The sequence below is a fragment of the Rhinolophus sinicus genome, linkage group LG05 (genome assembly GCF_036562045.2).
Source record: "Rhinolophus sinicus isolate RSC01 linkage group LG05, ASM3656204v1, whole genome shotgun sequence".
Lineage (NCBI taxonomy): Eukaryota > Metazoa > Chordata > Mammalia > Chiroptera > Rhinolophidae > Rhinolophus > Rhinolophus sinicus.
In genome coordinates this window covers 31,115,829-31,136,890 of record NC_133755.1, presented here as the reverse complement: position 1 = coordinate 31,136,890, position 21,062 = coordinate 31,115,829, and the positions used below count along the sequence as shown (strand labels likewise).

Sequence of the window (21,062 nt, the reverse complement as noted above, 5' to 3'; positions counted from 1 at the left end):
CTATTATGAATAATGCCAGTATGAACATTTATGTACAAGAATTTATGTGGACATAGGTTTTCATTTCTCTTGAGTATATACCTAGGAGTAAAAATTTGAGGACATATAGTAACTATATGTTTAACGTTTTCCAGAAGTCTTTTTGACTTTTGTTAACTATGCTTTCCTCACCATTAATTCTCTGCCTCTTTCACTGTTTTCTTCTTCTCTTTTCTATCTCAACAGGTGAATGTTTCCCTAGTTTTGGGTCATGACTCTTCCTCTCTTTTTATTCTCTTTATCAGCAATCTATTAACTCCCTTTGCCTGCACTACCAATCTATCTCTTATTTATCAGACTGGTAATTCTCAACCTACAGGCATGCATTATTACTGTCTACTATACGAATGAGGTCTGACAATTAAGTTCGTGAACTTGTTGCAAAGATATTGCTAACCTTTTTTTATATCAGAGGGATTATTCATTATAAATTTGTACCAACTAGACAGTTAACCAAGTTTACTATTTGGAAGTGCTGAAAACACTGCATGAAAAAGTTAGATGACCTGAACTTTTCTCCAACAATTCATGGGTCTTGCATCACGACAACACACCAGCTCACACAGCACTGTCTGTGAGGGAGATTTTAGCCAGTAAACAAATAGCTGTATTGTAACACTCTCCCTACTCACCTGATCTGGCCCCCAATGACTTCTTTCTTTACCCAAAGACAAAGGAAATATTGAAAGAAAGACATGTTGATGACATTCAGGACATCAAGGATAATATGATCACAGCTCTGATGGCCATTCCAGTAAAAGAGTTCCAAGATTGCTTTGAAGGGTGGACTAGGCACTGGCATCAGTGCATAGCTTCCTAAGGGGAGTACTTCGAAGGTGACCATAGTGATATTCAGCAATGAGGTATGTGGCACTTTTTCTAGGATGAGTTCGCAAACTTAATTGTCCGACCTTGTATAACTTTTCTTGGTTAACCTGCCAGCAGGAAAACAGTATGATCTCCTCTTGAAAGCCTGGGCATATTACTTTCCAAACTCTACTTAAACAGTTCATCTTCCTCCCTCTTCCTGCTTCCCATCTCTTGCATGCTTGAGTTTTTATGCTATATAGAGTGATGAACAGCATCTGAAAGGGAAATACCCATCCCAGGAATATCAGCATCTATATCAGCATTGCTTATTGGGAACAGTGTAACTGCGGAGGCTCTTAGGACTTTTTGTAGAATTAGTATGTCACCTAGAAACCATCATTTCTATCCGTTGTTCCTGATTTGGCAATATTAGGTTGAACAAAGGAGACACTAACAGTGAAACGGTTAGAAGGGAACCAGGTAGAAAATAGTTTAAAACCCTTTTGTATATTTCAGAAATTTTAAAATATGGGACTCTACCCACATTTATCAAATTATGCAATTGCTCTACCCAATTTCTAAGTTTAGGTTTTCATAAGGCGGGTTTTCCTGAAGGAGTTGATTTGAGAGACTTACCTATTATTGATATGATTTTATTGAATTTCTAACACTGGCTTCCTGCAAAGTGAATGGTTTGATGCCTGTATCCTTAACTTGTTTTACTGTTGTGGGTTGTTGTTGTTTTTTAATCAGCAGTGTATTTTGGCAATGTATGTATGTGTTTGAAAATTATTCTTATTGCATTATATATAAAGACTAGAAAAGAAGGAATAATATTTGCTTTTAGAGAATATCAGGTGGTGGCATATATTTTCAATGTGCAATTATAAATGTGGTTATTAGAGGAAACCATTTCTCCTGAGGCCTGTGATGTTTACACTGGTTAACCTTTTGTGAGGTTTGATAAGTAAGGTGTATGTACAGGCCTTGGAATCCCCATCTCCTCTGTGGGAGAAATAGACAGATTGTATGACATCAGTTTATTGCTCTCTAAGCTTGCTCTGTAAGCTACCATTGCCCAGTATGTTAGGAGTAATAATAAAAGGTATGAAAAAGACTTGAATGATCATGCAGTAAGCTTGACGTTTCCAGTACAGAGGTGGTACAAATCAGTGAGGGAAGGTCTGGTAGTCACTGGTGAGAGGTGGCTTCTGTTGCCAGGCCTTGAACAGTTAACATGACAACAGGCATAGAATTTTCTTTGTTGGCCTTAATGGCTTCAGTTAATGAATTTATATTTCATCCAACTTTCTATATAAGTAGATGGACTAGTTTTCATGAGTTTAGAAAATAAAAGCTGTTCCTACATAAGTACTCAATGTAACTATGCTACTTGAAAAAAAAAAAAGAGCTGCCTTTAGAAGTATTCTTACGATTCCAATTAAATTTCTTTTCTCTAACAAAATCTATCTTACAAGCTAAATTAGACATGAAATTTTGTTAACATTTGGTAGAAAAAAAATACTAATAAAGGATGAGCAAGTAAAATGACACAAGTAAAGGAATGTTTGGAGTTTACCCTCAAGTCTCTTGAACATGAATTGTGATGGTCAAGAAATACGTGATTAGGATTGTGTGTGTGTTAGAAGACATGCAGTTGTAATGTGGGTCGCTTCACAAGCTAATCTTGCAATCATATTCAAGGCAATACAAATGTATTCACTAGCTAACTGACTTGGTCTCTGGTTACAATAATATACCGTGTTTCCGTGAAAATAAGACCTAGCCGGACAATCAGCTCTAATGCGTCTTTTGGAGCAAAAATTATTGTAAGACCCTTATTTTACTTATAGTAAAATAAGACCGGGTCTTATATAATATGATAGGATAGGATAGGATAGGATAGGATAGGATAGGATAGGATAGGATAGGATATATGATATGGTATAATACTGGGCCTTATATTAATTTTTGCTCCAAAAGATGCATCAGAGCTGATTGTCCAGCTAGGTCTTAGTTTTGGGGAAATGGTATGATTTCATCGTTTACTCATCTAGTCCTAATAAGCATATTTGACATATAAGTGTATGTCATGTTCATAATAATACAGAATAATTTAAAAATAAAACAAATACCTACTTGTTCTTTCAAGTATGAGGTACCCTACTATGCTATATTTGTATTTAAAGAAGAAACAGGTAATTGTGTTAAGTATTTTTTCAAATGTATAACCCTTTCAATCTATTTGTGCTCAGGAATGCCTACGGGTTCTGGTAGCATAATTAATCCTGAAATTTTACATTTACTTTTTGTGTGAAATTATTGGTCTTTTCGGGAGGAGATAAAGAAGGATGGAATTAAGTACTTGTATTATGAGGAACTAACATAAGTAGTTATCTAGATACTGCTTTTTACATTAAGACTTACTTATTTTCTGATTCTGTTTTTTTTCAGTTTCCATAGCAAGGCGTGTACAAGATCCATTAGCTGAGCTGGTGAAAATCGAGCCAAAGCACATTGGAGTTGGAATGTATCAGGTAAAGCAATGTGGATCATTTAATTTATGAAATTTTTCAATACAAAGAACAACACTCAAACTTGACCTAGTAAATGTCAGTGGGAATAGATTCCAATTTTCAAAGATTATACAGTTTATGGGACGGTAGTAAGGAGTTATAAGTAATTAGGGAAGGGGGATTTTATTTTTCTGTGTTTATGGTTTTGATCCAGACTTAGAATTAACTGTAGTCAGATGTAAAGACTATTAAAACATTAGCTCTGACTAGTAACTTAATCTGGAGAGGCCTCTTATTTTAGCATTATTATAAAAATATAGAGGTTATAGAACAGGGGTGTCCAAACTTTTTTCAACGTTTTTCACCAAGGGCCATATGCGGTAAAATACACAAACAGCCGGGCCACTCACTCGAGGTGAAGTACGTATTGCCTCACCTGGTTTATTTAAGTAAACTAAATATATTTTTGGAATTTGCTGCGGGCCAATTAAAAATGGATTGCGGGCCGCAGTTGGCCCGCGGGCCACAGTTTGGACACCCCTGTTGTAGAACAAGGGAGAAACGTTGGCTCTTTGTGTAAACCATTATGAACTATTGATCTTTATTGATCATTCAGGAAGAAGCCTTTGGTACCTACCGTGACTTTTTTTCCCTGTTTTCCATTTCCATTTGGTTATTATAGTTAATTTTTGGCCATTACCCAGTATGAGCTAAAGGCTTTCGATTGTTGTTACTGTGTCGTATTAATAGTAATAATGCTTGTTGTTGCTGTATTTTCAGTTTTTGAAGTTGTGTTTGTTGGGCAATTGAGGACAGCACTAAATCTTGGCAAAGTGAATCCATGTGTCTCCAGAAACCTCGAGTTGAATTGTTTTCTTCTTTGATGAAAGTCTGTCTTCAACCTGAAATAGAATATTACTCTCTGTATAATTTTCATGGGATTTGAGTTATAGGCACTACACACTTTCTCTAAAGAAATATTACATTAGGTCATGGAATCTATGACCACTAGAAATGGAAGAGACCTTAGAAATTATACAGCCCTACCCTCTCATTGAACAGAAAAAAAAGCTGTGTCCTAAAGTAGTTAGGATTTTTACCCAGGATCACACTGGCAAAGCCTGGAGTAATCGGTCATATTGGGACTTAACTGGGAGTATTTCTGTTGTGTAGCAAGTTGAACTAAAAGCATCCAAGAGCCCAGGGAATGATCTGATCTGATTTGTACTTTTAAACATTTCCTCTGGCTACTGTGGGGAGAATGATTTAGAAGAGAAGCAGTAGGACCAGTTTGGAGGCTATTACGTAGCCCAAATGAGAGAGGATGGTGGCTTGGACAAACTTAATGGCATTAGAATTGGAAAGAAGTTAACTCTATTTTGTAGGGACTACTTGGTGATAAGTGAGGGAAAGGAATTGTTAAGAATTTGCTCCAAAGGTCCTGGTGTGTGGAAGATGCCTGAGTAGAGCAGATTTGGTAAGGATAAGGTCAGTAATTCCATTTGGACATGTTAAATTTAAGATGCCTATAAGAAATGCTAGAAAAGATGTCAAATAGGCGTTGAATGCACAACAAGTGTGAGATCTGGAGAAATAGCCATATTAACATTGGAGTACAAACTATTTAGCAAATAATGACATCAAGAAAGGTATCAAGATGGTAGGCTAAGCTGATGATACGCCACCACCACTGGCATATCTGTAACTCCAAATTCCATAAGAAAAGGTGTACATATATACCTGTACCTATATAAACCCACATTTATATGAATAAACTGATAACAACATGGGAAAACAAGAAATGGTCCATCAATGGATGGAAATTTCAGAAATTTCTGAAAGATACTAAGCGTGAAGAGTCACACCCGTGGAAAAATAAAACCTGGTGGGTTATACCTCAAAACATTTGGATCAGTCATGTTCTCAAACCAGGATCGTACTCAAGTAGTGGGAAGGGGACCTTTAGGATTAGGTAAGGAGGTGTCTATAGAGTGGCGAGGCCTATTGTGACCGCTCTCTCAGTGTACTGTGAATCCAAGCTAAAGTACTGAGTATAACTCAGAGGCCAGAGAGGCTAGGAGATCCTTAAGTAGCCTTTAGTTGTCAGGAAGCTCAGGAAGCCTCATCCTGGCAAGCCAGACTCCTGACCTATATGTGACATAGGCATCATACCCCACATTTCCCACATTATCACTTGAAGCAGACAATGGTAGACGGCATACACAGACAGCCAAACAGGAACACTGAAATGAGCTTGCTACCAAGAATCATTAAAATGTTTGAGGAAAACCTGTGATAGAAAAATGAGGCAACAACTTAATAAGCAAAAAATAACACCCAATGAAACAATGAACAGACTTTAAGCAAAATATTCACAGAGAGACAAAGAAGATATTGCATTTATAAAACAAACATGGGATATAATGAAATTAAACTAACCTTAGAATTTAAAAATATGATTGTCAAGATAAAAAATATTAATATAAGCAGGATAGAGTGGACTTAGCTAAAAGCAAGTTAATGAATTGCAAGACTGAGGTAAGAGATTTCTTTAGAATAGTCTTAGACTGAAAAAGGCAGGAAGCATGAACAAAATGTCATATGATGTAGAAGACATTCTAAAGCTTCTGCATTCGTCTAGTAGAAGATTCAAATAAATAAAGAGAATGGAGGGGATTATGATCACAGAAAATTTCTCCAAACTGAAGGTAGACAAGTCTTTTGAAAGTACTGAATAAAAGAATAACAAAAGACCTACACTCACATGCTGTCTAATGAAATTTCAGAATGCTAGTGATAAAGAGGAACTGACTGAAAGCTTCCAGAGAGTATAATTTATCTACAAAGGAAAATTAGATTGACATCAGTCCTATTATTGGTAAAAACAAGTAATAGAAAATAGAAATGTAGTAGTCTTGAAGTTGTGGGGAAAAATTATTTTGAACCCATAATTCTATATTCAGGCAAAACAGCAAATCATGTGAGAGGAAAATAAAAGCATTTTTGGACCTGTAATGATTTACCTTCTCTGATTGTTACAGACCTTTTTTGAAAATATTATTTATGGAAATACTCTTGACCAAAAAGAGGGGGCAGGGGTGGTCCAAAGAAGGGAAAACATGTTGTGAAGAAACAGTATTGAGGTAAGAACAGTGGAGAGGTTTACAGTACACACCCACAGTAAAATATGTATAGAATTGAGTCTCACAGTTTTTATCTAAAATGTTAATCTTTAAATATATCAGTCTGGATCAGTTCAGCTCAACATGGGAGGGCAGAAGAAAAACAAGTGATAAAGTATTGATACTTTCTTTTTTTCTGGAAAAATATTAAGATATAGATTAACCACAAAGAGGCTATTTAATATAAATCATGAGTAAAAAATAAAGTTTATCATTCGAACCAAAGGCAGAAAAAAAGAAAACAAAAAACAAAGTAAATAAATGAAATATGTGATGACAGGAATAAATATAGGTAATAGGTAAAGGTGAATGGATTAAATTCCCCTATTAATACAATCTCAGACTTTTAAAAATAAAATATAGCACTAAGCTATGCAAGAGATACTTCTAAAAAAAAAAAGCAACTTTTGTATTAGAAATTTGAAGAAAAATATTCCACATGAATGAAAAAGGAAGTCCTAGCAATGTTACTGTCAGACTAAATAGAATTTAAGGCCGAGTGCATCAAATAGGTTAAAGAGAGATATTTCAGGTTAATAACAGATACAGTCTTCCAAGAAGTTATAATTGCTCTGAGCGTTCTGTGTTACTTAATAACATAGCTTCAAAAAAACATGCAGTATTTTAAAACTTTTAAAAATTAGAGCAAGAGACAAATTTACTCTTTTTGTAGGAGTCTTAATAGACCACTATATTAACACATATATTTTAGAAATAGCTTTATTGAAATATAATCACATACCATACCCACATATACATGCATTCATAAATTTCACCCACTTAAAGTGTACAGTCAATGATTTTTAGTATATTCATAGGGTTGTGAAACTGTATTACCACTGTCTAATTTTTGAACATTTTCATCACCCAAAAAGAAACCATTAGCAGTCATCCCCTTCCTTCCCCAGCCCTAGGTAACCACTAACCTATCTTCTATCTCTATAGGTTAGACTGTTCTGGACATTTCATATAAATGGAATCAGATAGTATGTGGCCTTTTGTGACTGGCTTCTTTCATTTAGCATCACGTTTTCAAGGTTCACCCATACTGTAGTATGTATTAAAACTTCATTCCTTTTTATGGGCAAATAGTATTCCACTGTATGTACATACCACATTTTGTTTATGCATTCATCACGTGATGGAAATTTGGGTTGTTTCCACCTTTGGCTGTTAAGAATAATGCTACTATGAACATTTGTATACAAGTTTTTATGATGTATGTTTTCATTTCTCTTGGATATATACCTAGGAGTGGATTTGCTAGGTCATTTAACACATAAATTTAAAGTCAGATGAAAAACTAGGGAAATTAGCTGCCACAAATGTATATGTACATATGATGATACCTACATATTTTATTAAGATTTTGGTCATGTTGATTTGTACACATTTATATATGAGTTTATATAAAACATTTGCATAAAATATACAAAGAGCCTCTATATACCATTTACCACAGATGAAATATAAATTTTTTTATTTATCAAAGAAACCCAGATTAAACAAGGAGATGTTATATCAACCTAACAATTGAGTAACACTGTAATAAAATGATAAACATCTGTGCAAGTGAGGATACAGTGAAATGAACATTCACATATGCTGCTGGCAGACGTGCAAATTGTCATTTTTAGCAAATAGTCAATACCTGTCAAGATGCACTTTTAAAAAATGCATCCCTTTGACCTGGTAGTGCTTCCTTTAGGGATCTCTTCCAAGGCAGTAATGCTAAGAACTGTTGATTGGATTTATATACGAGTTTGCCATTTTAGCAAAATATTGGAAGTAACTACCATGTTTCCCCGAAAATAAGACCTAACCGGATCATCAGCTCTAATGCGTCTTTTGGAGCAAAAATTAATATAAAACCCGGTATTATATTATATTATAGTATAGTATATTATACCGGGTCTTATATTAATTTCTGCTCCAAAAGACGCATTAGAGCTGATGGTCCTGCTAGGTCTTATTTTCAGGGAAACAGGGTACTTATATGTATTCTGAAGCTGGACAAACGTTGCTGATTTTAAAAATGAAAGCTGTTCAAAGAAAGAATGTTAAATAGTGAGATGAAATAATAGAAGCTATAATGTTATTATTTCAATAGAAACTAAAATACTTTTGGTTTAATAACAGCTAAAATGCTAAAGACAGCGCTCCAATTCTTGTCTTAGAAATGGGGAGAACTGATTTTAAAAACACATGCCTGTCATTATTTCTGGAGAGAGAGGCAGCCAGTGTGGTCAAATGACAACATATCCCTAACTGACCCCTAAAGACTTTGCTGGAAAGTGGCTTGGTGTTACTCCCAAGAAAACACTCCAGGGTGAGAGCAGGATGATGCAGGGCTGGCTCCGTTGAGTTCTCTGGGACGTGGGGAATGGTGGTTTAGCTTGGCTTTGTCATATCCTGAAAGCACAACTGAAGTAAATTGGATTTACTTGCTGCATATTTCTTCTTTGGACCGTTTTTAGCTACTTTCGTGCTTATTAACACCCCTGTTTGTTAATGAGCATGCACAGTAAAGAAAGATAGAACAGTCAGTCCTCTTTCTTCCTTTTGTGCCTCTCTGTTAGATCATTTGATGATGTTAGAGAATGAAATGGTTTTCCAAAATGAGGTTTTGGAACCCTTAGTGGGTTTTATATATCCAGGCCATCTTTATTCCTCATTATTTTGCATAATGAGGAGTCACTCTGTAAAAGGAAAATCATCTTCCCAACTGAAATTTTTCATGGTAAAACCTTAAAGGTGGGAAATTGTAGTTCATTTTTCCACCCCCTGTGTGGGATCAGTTCTAGGTAAAAATAAAAGCAACTCTTCAGTGGTGACATTACTCTGGTAAAAACTATTTAGTTAACATATGTATAGGAGTTATGAAATGTAGTTTTAGGTCTGTAAAACATAAGGTTCCTCATCTGCTATATATTATTTGCCCAAATTCTGTCAAACATTGTAATTCCTTAATTATTTGTTATTGTAAAGTGGGATATAGAAATGAGTTTGCCCCATGGATATTCACTTAAATGACTTTTGCCTGGATTTTTGCCCCTACACTAAAACAATATTTTGAAATAGATAAAACACAAAAGTGAAACATAGACCGTATTCTAAAAATCAAGCATTGTTCACATAGATGAGTTCCTTCCTAAAATATTTTTACAATCTTGTCCCTTAACTACAGGCTGTACTTTGAATTTCTGCTTTACCGAGTATTATGAGTGAAACTCAATCTTAGTCTCGCAATTCACGTATTTCATTCGTGACCATAACTGAACTGTTTCCATAACTGAACAAAACCAAGTAATTGACCTTGACTGAGAATATGAACTAAAATCATGTATTAGAATTTACTAATTATTCCTTGAAGTTTTTACATTTCTAGTCTGGGTATTTTTTTTCACTTCCACATGAATTATGCTTCCTACATTGTAGTATTAACTTTAGTTTTCTCAGGTTCTTAGAAATCACTGACAGTGTAAGCTGTGTATATATATACACACTTTAGTATAGCACCATTATTTGTCTTTAAAAGAAATACGAAATGTTAGTATGAGTCGAAGAAACTTTTACCAATAATAATATAATACCTTAAATTACTAACAGTGAAATAACTAATTTCCTTTATCTTCTGTTTGTTACTCTTTGTATGTCACTGACCTTGGACAATGAGACTAGATCAATTTCAGTTTCTAATTAAGTTCGCTGTCTAGTTTTCATATATCAGCACAAAAATCATGGTTAGGATTTCTAAAACTTTAAGGTATTTTCATAGTGTTTAAAACTAGTATTTATTATGGATAATTGAGGGAGGGGGGCATGAAAAGTACTACCATAAAAGAAATGATTAATAAATTCTACTGCATTAGAATCTAAAACATTCCTGAATCAGAGAATAATATATAAAAAATCCACAGAGAGAAGGTATTTGCAACACATATAACCTATAAAGGATACAGAATATATCCTACAAATAAAGAGAAAAAAAGACAATTCAGAAAAATAGGCAAGGGATATGAACAAGCAATTGACAGGAGACACAAAAAAGTATAGGTATGAGAAAAATTATCACTTTCACTAATAACTGGAGAAATGCAAAGTAAAGCCATATGGGAAACCTTTCAGGTTGTCAAAAATTAGTGACAATTTGGATGTTAGTCACCGTGTGCAGCATTGGGAATCTTGTACATTATGTATAAGAGTATAAACTGGCACAGCCTCTTTGGAGAATAATTGGAAATTAGTAAGGTTGGGGGTCGGGATTCTCTTCAACTCAATAATTCTGTTGTTAGATATACATAGCCTTGAAAAATTCTCTCACATGTGCACAAGAAGACGTGTAGAAGAAATTTATTGAAGCACTATATAGTAGTAAAAATTTGAAATGGTGTGTCCATTACATGGAAAATAGAAAATTATACTGTAGTATACTCAGATGGTGAAATATTACGTAGAAACAAAGATGATCCATTTAAAGCTACCTGTATTAATATGGCTAAATCTCATAAGATATACTATTAAGAGAGAAAGCATGTTGTATGGTACGGTAATGTATTATTGGTATAAAATTTAAAAATATGAAAAATAATACTACATACTATTTAGGAATGCCAATATATGTGGTGAGAATATAGAAATAAGCACTGGAATTTAAGATAGTAGTTACCTTGGGTGGAGCATGGAATGGGAGGAGAGTGGGAACTGGGATGGGTACATTAGGAGTTTGAACTATATAATATTTTATTAAGTTGTTTGGAGGATACATTGGTGTCCATTATATTCTGTAACTTTTTGTTAAATAAGTCGTAATTTTATAAAAAGGTGCAGGAAAGCTTGGTCAAATGATAAAGGTGTTTTATCTCAGGAACTTTGGCTTTCAATGAATGAATCTCTTTTTGGGAAAAGTGTTGGAGGATTTTAGGAGCAGAGAGCATGAGAATAGCCATGTAGTTGGAATGAAAATGACTGCAGAATGTGAAGAAGGATTGCTAGAGAAAATCTTAGATGTAATTCTTTACTCAGTGCAAAAAACTACTATAGTAATATAATAATGTTCATATTGGGATGGTTGAAAACTCAAATATAGGATTGTGCTAGTTTGTCTCACCCTGAGGCAACCTCTACTCCAGCCTATGGAGTAGATCTTTACTCAATAAACTACTTTCACTCTGCAAAAAAAGGTAGTGCTTGATAACTGTGGTAATAGGGAAGAGAAATAGAATGTGTAAATATTAGGTTGGTGCAAAAGTAATTGCGGTTTCTGCAATTTTTTTTTTTTTTTAGACCTTTTAAACCGCAATTACTTTTGCACCCACCTAATATTAGGAGGGCCACTTCTGAGAATTTAAAGGCTGTATTCTAAATATCTGATATTATTCAGAAACACTGATTAACTCATTTCTTTACATATGTGTGTTGGGGGTGGGTGTTGATTGTGGTGTTTAAAAATAGCACAGGTAAATTTAATTACTTGTTAGACTATATTACATTTTAAATTCAAGGGGAGTGTGTCATCATTGTCATAATGACAGTATGCATTAAATGTATGATACTGTAGAAAGGAGTGTGAGATTGACAATTTAGGTAAGAAATGAACCCTGCCTGCAAAGTGATTACAGTTGGTGCAGAGACAGGAAAACTGGCTTCATTAAATTATGACGTGAGTTCACTCATGGCACATTCCTCCACCAAATCTATCTTGTGCCATGTATGGGTGTGTTACAATGCCTGTCTTTCTGGTGCTCATGGAAGGAAATTCTAAGGGGAAAAATCTGTGTTGAGGAAAAATTATATTGATGAGGGATTTTTTTTCTGGGTCCTTAATAATTGTAAATATCAGTACAGGTAAGAAAAGTTAATTCGCCTAGATTTGTATAGAATGAAGTTTGTGTCTCAGTTCCACAGAAAGAAATACATCTGTTGTCTTTTTGAACCACTAACTTTAGGAGGTATCTTTGGTTTGGGGTGAGATACTAGCCTAGTTGGCTGCCTTCTTTGTGCACCATTAACTGGTGATATATTTCCTTTAATAATTCAGATCAGGCTACCCAAGCTGTGTATTGTACAGTATTATTAAAAAAGATGTATTTTCTTTTCAAATATCTAATTGAACGGGAGAATTTTCTCCGGACATATACAAGGCTTTTGTTTCATTATTTATTTGGAATAAATGGGGCCAGAGGGTATGAGTGTAGTTAGGTTTTGTTGGAGGGGGGCTTTGAGGCATGATGTGCAAGTGAGTGTTTTTAACTCTCAGAGGTGTGATTATGTCATAACAGCTATAACCCCTGGGCTTGCTTTATTACTTTTATTAAAACAAATCTGTATAGGGGTGCTATGTATATTTTGGTGATGAAGGAAATGAGGTGGTTAATTTATTATGTGAACAGCACTTTCAACTAACCACAGCGTGATTCACTGAGAGAGCGGTGGAAAAGCCTCGCTCTGTAGAAATGACTGCTTTTTGATTTGTGGACCTTAACTTTCAACACCAGAGCATGAAGTTTATCTACAAAATGGTTCTTTTTTTTTTTTTTTCCTTTACTAATGTTTTTGTCCAATTTTAAACTTGAAATGTTTTTCTTCATTTTGTTTTGGACATTTACTAAATATGAATGATATAAACAATACTTGCCAGCAAGTTAAGGAAGAACAAAAAAAAAAGAAGTGGATTCATGTATTAGGGTATTAGGGGAGTGGCTTTATGGTTTCCAAGCAGCCCACACATACCTCAGAAGAGGACTCCATAAAATAAATCAATACCCTGAGCCCATGAAGATAACTGCCTGGTATCAGATAGGAGTTTAGGAAAAGTGAGGCACCTGTTGTTGTTTTTTATAGGATGCATTTATAAACAGATGCTATAGTGGAAAAGAAAATCAACCTCATGCAAAATAGCCTCTGATAAACGTTTGTTTGGAAGCAGGAGTTCCAAACTATGAGAGGAGGTGAGGATGTAATGCCACTCAGAAGTCCACACACTATAGAATGGAATCAAAAGAAGACCCATCCATCCAATGAGCTCGCAGGATATAAAGAGCTTGTATACTCATAAACAGCCATTGAAAGACCCCAAAAAGGTGGTTTCCTCTACAGCTGCGCCATATCCAGCATCATGTGGTGATGTGAACCTGCCTAGAGAGAGTGGAAAATAGGTCATCTTCTTGGCAATATTTTTGAAAGGCCTCTTTATTTTCCAGATGTGCCAAAACCAAGCATTTACAAACAGAAAGACTCAGAAGCCAGTCAGGCATTTAGTTGATAAGAATTCTCTAAAGCATGTTATATCTGGAATATTACAAGGCTCCATGAAAGTAAGGATGACAGTTTTATATTTATCTACGCTGCTTTGGAGTAACACAGCACATTCCTCTTCAGAGCCCTGAATTTGCTCTAAAAATGATGTCATGCCCTCATAGCTCTTCCCCAGAGAGTTGGCAAAGGCCAGGAGAAACATTATTTGTATAGTTGAAAGACGGAGTGTAGAGGAGGGAGGTCCAGGCCTGTGGTTTATGTAAACAGGGCGGCTGGGAGGGGGCAGTGGCACCCCTGCTTCAGCTGTCACTCGGTCATTGCGGGCAGTCAGTCCTGGTGAGAACGTGTCCACTGTGAGACTGCTTCAGCCACGGTGAGCAGTGGTGATCACCCACAGCCCCAGATTGCGGCAAAAATGTAATTGTAAAAGGAACTGGACTGGAGGCAAAACTTCATTCTAGTGACATTGGTTAAGTGTCTCAAACTTGCAGGTAGCCTCACTAGTAGAATGAAACTGTTTTGGACATTTCCATGAGACATGTTTGACCCAATGTAAGCGTGCATTGAATTTGTTGAAAGTGTATTTGTCTTCCTAATGATTTGGTTACTTTTTAAAAGAATGACATTTTAAAATTATTCTTGGCTGTAAAAAGCCTGTTCCACTTCCTTCCCCTCCTAAACGTACATCTCAAACCAACACAGAGCATAGCAGTCATTTCAGAAGCCCGGATGATGGAGAAGCCTTATGTGCAGGTATGCCCGCCGTGCTCCTCGGCCTCCCTCTGCGTTCTCTGCTGCGGCCTCCTTCCTCATCTCCCTTCCAACCTTCTGTGAGCTGCTTTTTGAAGAGGTAGTTTGTTCCCTCGTCCCTTACTCAGTGCCCGCCACCTCCTTCATAGGGTGTGAAATACAACCAGGCTTTTAAAAAAGTGATTCTACCCTCGTTTACGATTTGAAACCTACTCAGACATGTGTTGACAAATTTAAGCAACTTTATGAGTTTTTCAAAAAACAAATTTATGGTCATGCTACCGGAGTAGCATTAACTGAACACAGACCCAGTGATGGTAGCAGAATACAGAAGACATCCAGCCTAATCTGCTAGATGGGAAGGGCGTGGTTTTAAATAAAATGGAGCACTGTAGTTGAGAGTGAGACCAGACATGTCTTCCTGTAGAGAAACCCTGTGCTTACCGTTATGTTTGCAAAGGAAATTTGGATTCTAGATTAAAATACTTGGTTAGTCATACCAGGGGCACATAACTATGCTCATTGACAGATGCCCCTCCGTGCAGTTCAGTGGTTATAATTAAGGGTGTGTTTAATGAAAATTTTCCTGAGAGGTAAAGCTCCTATAAAGATAGAGACTGCCTTAAACTGAAATGACATGAACATTTTCACTGTCCCCTTCCTCATCTCAGTGCGGTTCAGTGAAAAAGAACACAACCCCAGGGCACCAAAGGGCTATGTTATTAACCTTGGTTTAGCTACATTTGCTGTGTGACCTTGGGAAAGTAATCTTACTTCTTCATGCCTTGTTGGAAAACAATATGTTACCTATATGTTTTCTGAGTGTTAAAAGGAAATTTTATATATATATACATACAAATATATATGTATGTATATATATATTTTAAGTTGTGAAAATACCTTATGATGCAAATGTAATTTTATTTCATATGATGGGATCATCAAATAAACAGATTCCGTTTACATTGGTGGGACTCTTTATTCCTAGTCTTTATTTATTCATATGCTAAGCTTATTAAATATTCCTCAAATCATTTAATTTCAAATTGCAAGGAACCTTAGAGGTCATTTAGTTCAGACCAGCAGGTATAAGCATGTTCATTGCCTTCTAAAAGGGAGGATGAAAGAAGCTGTGGGGAACAAAGGATCAGAGTGGCAGCATTGCTGTGATCATAATCCAGGAATGAGGAAAGAGGCCCATTGCCTGAGCTGTCTCATGTACGATAGAAATGACAGGACGTGTTGTACCAGGATAGATAGGCATTTGAAGTTGAATTGGAAAGTACACTTTCAACTTCTGTTACTTATTACCTACAGAATTTTTTGTAAGTCTATAGTGCTCTACTTGTTATCCTTATATACCTGATTCTTCTGTTGTGGTTCACATCTGATGTTTAAAATTGACTCAGTATTTTGGAAATGGGAGGGGAAGAAGGTAGATAGTTAAAAACAAACACAACAGCAACAACAGAAACTTCTCCATTTGTTGGGATGCATGATCGAATTATGGGTTGTCAATATGAAACAGCTGTTTGTTTGTTGACAGCCTGCCTTGCTTCTCCCATAATCAAGCTGTTTCTCATCATATAATTACCAGCTCTTTAGAATTTGAGGCTTGTTGTGGATTTATAGTTGGTTACATACCGTTTGCCAAAACGTCATAGTTTAGATAAAAAATTAGTGATTCCCCTGTAGTCATTCTACTGAAATGTGAATGTGGGTTGTAATAAAACAAAGATGCCTGGAGAGACTTCTGAAATTTGAAATTCTGAAATTCGAAAGAGAATATAGATGCTGTTTTGTGTGTGTTTTCTAAGGAGGGAGTATTAGTGTAACTCTTCCCTGTCTTGTAGACTCTTGCCAATCAGAAAAGCATTCTGTGTTCTCTTTGCTTTCTTTCTTCTCTTCCTGTGTTCTCTTTTCACGAATGTAGTTTAGACAGCACTGATGTGGGCAGCAGGATTCATCTGATCCAGAAGGACATGATTTCGTTCTTTTTCATTCTTTTGTTCTTTCTTGTTTCTTTTTCCTCACTGTCTTCTTAAAACCCTATTCTGAGGTCAAAGCCAAGAAGGAAAGGAAATAAAGTTGAATCTAAGTTCTCTGAGAGTCCAAGGTGATGTTTCAGCCTCCTGGATAGCTTTACCAGCTGAAAAAAAAGCTGTGCCTATCAAGGTAGGACATTTATAAACGACCCCTTTTCAATCTGGATTATGCTGAGAGGTCCATTTTGAAATAAGGGTAACCCTGTGTTTTGAAAAATAAGACAGAACGGGGAGGTTTCTATTGCTTCATTTAGTTTTACTCTTTAAAACAGAGAAAAAACATTTTCTAATTATGCTTAAGTCACAGCTTCTCTAGGAATGGAAAAGTTTCTCTCCTTAGTAAATCTTTTCACAGTGCAGAGTTACTTCAAAAATCTCCCTTTGAAGATTACAGTTCCACGAATTTTTATTTTCATAAACTCCAGAGTAATGTCACAATTTCTTCTTCCTTTAATAGGTTTGAAATTATAATGGAATTTAGAAGATTTTTAGTAATTTTTTCTATTTGATCTCAAATGCACTATATAAATTAATTTTTCTCCATACAAATATATATTTTAAAAGAGACAGTAATATGTAAATAGTAAGTGCTTTTGTGATAGACGAGTATGAGTAGGAAAGGGAACACAGTAGTTTAAAATTTGTAAAACTAAAATTTTGAGGAGAAAAGTGTATTTTGTATGCATATAGCTTTTATTTCTATTATTTGCATGTGTTCATATTATATCTTCCTTCAGAAGTCCACATCTACTTATTTCTAAAAGCATAAGTCAGAAATATTTTACTTTAAAAGAACATGTTAAAATGCTTGCCCCCTCATAGCCAAATGTCAGTGGGAATTTGACTAACAATGATTTCACCAGGTGGCTAGTGACAGTAAGTACTTAGGACTATTACCAGAATATGAAATGTTCTGTACTTTAAATTATTTAATGATAATTGGTATTAGGCCAAGATTTAATTCTCTTTCTTAACACATAAACTATACCATGAAATTGGAATCCAAAGCTAAAAGATTATGTCTGGCTTAATTGGAACATGTAGGACGTGATTTACTATAAAGATGAATATTTTCATATATACAGCTGTGCATATATTTGTAGGGCTCTATTAGCCAAAATCTGTTGTCTTAGGAGTGTTCAGGTACATAATTCAGTCAAATGAGTCACAGATGATCCCTTTTAGGAGCATTTAACTATTTAGGTGTCGGGGAAGAGAATTTAGTTACAATTTTAAGAACTTCATCCCCAAGTCATTTAATGGGTTATTTAATTTTAGCTTCCCCAAATCTTTGTGGGCAAAAATTATTGTTACAAAAAAAAGATGTGCAAATCCTTAATCCAACTACCTTTTTTGGGGGGTAGGGGAAAGACTTAGGAGATGTTACAAGATACCATTTCTGCTTTGTTTCTGTGTTAGACTCTATTAGTTTTTTATGTGTTTTTTTTGAAGCTTTCTCAAAAACTATGCTAAAAATCTATTATTATAGAACCATTAAAAATACTGTTTTATGATCCAGTGATTAATATCCATGACCTTTATTTTTGGATCAGCTTCATAAATATGTACATTTTTCTATGTCAGTCATTGTCTAGAATTTCATTTTTGTTCTGCTTTCCATTACATACCATGAATTATATAAAATTAATTTAATCGCTACTACAAACAGAAATTAAATGTGCCCTAATCCAGAGTTACGTTGTTTGCTTTTACAACTGTAAGTCATAAGTAATTAATTTTCCTTGGAAAATTAATTCACTTACCATTCCCAGTAGCATCATATGTTGACACAGGGTTATAGATAGTTTAATATTTTTCTTCAACATGCTGGCCTCAACTTTAGAAGACCTTAAATGAAAACAAATTAAATTTACTCAACTGTACATAATTTGGAGTTATTTAAAATAAGTGTTGTTACTGCTATTATCCAGGTGATGACTCGAAAATTATATTCAAACTTCACAAAATCTCCATTAGTATATTAAGTTTGAAACAACATGTTTTTAAAAGTTGTTCATATGATAGTAACCATTAAAATTTTAATTCCTCAATTCTGAATAAAACAGTTTATATGGCAACCATCTGACAGCAGTAGCATGGAGAGTTTTACTAACACTTAATTGGTAGGAAAGCAAAGCGAGGAACTTACTTGCCAGACATTTTGACCACCTAGGATAGCAGGCCATCGTGTCTGATTCTGAAAGAGCTCGTTTTCAATATCTAATCTTGGTCAGTAGGAAGATTTCTGTCTGTATCTTTCATATTTTGTTTTAAACCCCCAAATATTATATTGATTGCCCGTCTCTCATTCTTTCTTTCTTGTTTAATACGTTTTCCCTCGCTTTACAGAACGGCTAATGTGGAAAATGAAATAAGCAAAAGTCTTTCAGTTAAATAAGCTAGGTTTCCACTAGCTGCTTCTTATATTCTGGGAATCAGAAAATACGGGCAAACCGAATTTAGCTTTTCTTTTGCATTTGCCAGGAGGTTATTTTGTAAGGTGATTTTTTTTTCCTGGCTCATAGAACTCTATAAAACATATAGTGTTTATTACTTTATTTATATTTATTTAAGTCACCAAGGTGAAACTCTAGTGATGGTGGCAATGTTACAGTTTTTACAAGTGGGGGCTTATTTTATAAATGTGCCTTTGTGGCCGTAGCTTTCAGAAATGCAGGGGGTTAGCAGTGAAATGCTCTTTATGCCTTTTGGAAAGAAAGTGTGCTGTTTAATTCAGTGTAAAAGTACTACTAGAATACAAAATCACTGTTGTTATTTTTTGTTAGTATTCATTGTTACACTCAGTTTTTTTTATCTGTACTCATAGGATTGCACTACATACATTCCAAAGTTGCATCAAGAAGAAAATGTTTTATTTGCTACTTCTTTCATAAGGAGGATGACAGATGATTCCCCTTCCCTGTGCTTTGGAGGGTTTCTCTGTCTGCGTGGCCTTCAGAATTATGATAATGACTTTCTTTTTTATCATCATTAGACAAAATGAAAAAAACTACAGGTATCAAGTCATGTACATGTCTATTTATGCTGACTTAAATATAGATTGTTACACAATCAGGTTTAAGGGAACAGAGTCTTTCAAAAATAATTTATGTAGTCATCCCAGCCAATGATATTTATAAAAACTTCTTACGATATGATTACATATAAATATGTATATTAGGTTGGTGCAAAAGTAATTGCAGTTTTTGCAATTTTTTTTTTTTTTTAACCGCACTTACTTTTGTACCAGGCTGATAATTTTGCATGTTTTCTTACAGTGTTTAGAAGGTTTTTGCCTTGTTCCTGAAATGAACACAACAGGTTTGGTTTGTTCTGTTTTGTGGTGGAAAAGGAAATGTGTGCTTATAGAGATTTGTTAGTATGAATCTGCATTTTATTTCACAATATGTTCTTTCAAAAATTACATTTAAATGAGAAGTTTGTCACATTGTGGCAAACTTTTATTAACTTATATTTTGTGTCAAAATGAGTATCTTTTAGGGAAACACTTAATTTTATAGTAAGCTAAGCATTATAGAGGGGTTGTGTGCAAGGTGTGTTTACAAAAGAAGGTTGCAAAACTGTAGAAAAGAAGTGCTGAATTTAAGTTAAATGGTGTTTTACTCAACGCTGGCAAATGTACATTTCATATTAAAGTATATAAAAATTATAGATTCAAGAAACAGATTTTGGAGAAGCAGATTTTTTTTCTTTTCCATAATTATTTTGTTGACTCTAGTTAGAAGAGAAATGACAAGACTGTGGTAGAAATATGTATGATATGTTCTTTTTAAAAATTGTATAATGTGGAGATAGTACAAAGTTTATAATTTGCTGAATAGTTGTGACATACATTAAAAGCTATTTGTGCTGTACGTGACAAATAGACAAACACGTGCCTATGTGTCATGAGGATTCTAAGGAACTTCAGGCAGATGGGCTTGACTTGATCAATAAGATTTTATCTTTAATCTATAAGCAGAATATAAGTAATCACAGTTATTCCTGAAATGCTCCCAAAAGTACAGTAAAGGTAGGGTTTGCCAACTCCTGATACCTGTTGGTGAATGCTATTGATGTTTTATAACATGTTACTATTCAATCAAGTCCTTGGTGATACCACTGGGTAGAAAAGTAAATTTGGGCCTAAAGAAATGTACAACTATTAATTTGCATTCTGTTCCACACTGTTCTTTCAAAAGACTAAATTTAAATGAGTTTTCACTTCTATTCACAAAGGTAATAATTAAATTAAGGTGATATATAGAAAGGTAAGATGGCAATTTACCACCACCTGAGATTGATAAAACTCTCCCAGGTCTTTCAAAGTGAATCATGCCCTTAATCATTATCTCATACGACTTTAATCTTACACATTGACAATGGGATAAATTAGGTTATATTTTTGCTTTTACTGGAAACTCAAATCAAATCACAGTCAAGGTAGGGAATACTACTGCATT

General features: G+C 34.9%; 1 protein-coding gene across 2 annotated transcripts in view; it reads left to right on the top strand.

Annotated features, from left to right (window-relative positions):
* Window positions 1-21,062, top strand: part of SRBD1 (S1 RNA binding domain 1) — a 177,188-nt gene that overhangs the window by 103,102 nt on the left and 53,024 nt on the right. For both annotated transcript variants that reach the window (XM_019748647.2, XM_019748648.2), the window contains exon 16: window positions 3,304-3,386. In XM_019748647.2, coding sequence (XP_019604206.2) covers window positions 3,304-3,386 — 83 coding nt within the window. The remainder of the gene's footprint in view (window positions 1-3,303; window positions 3,387-21,062) is intronic.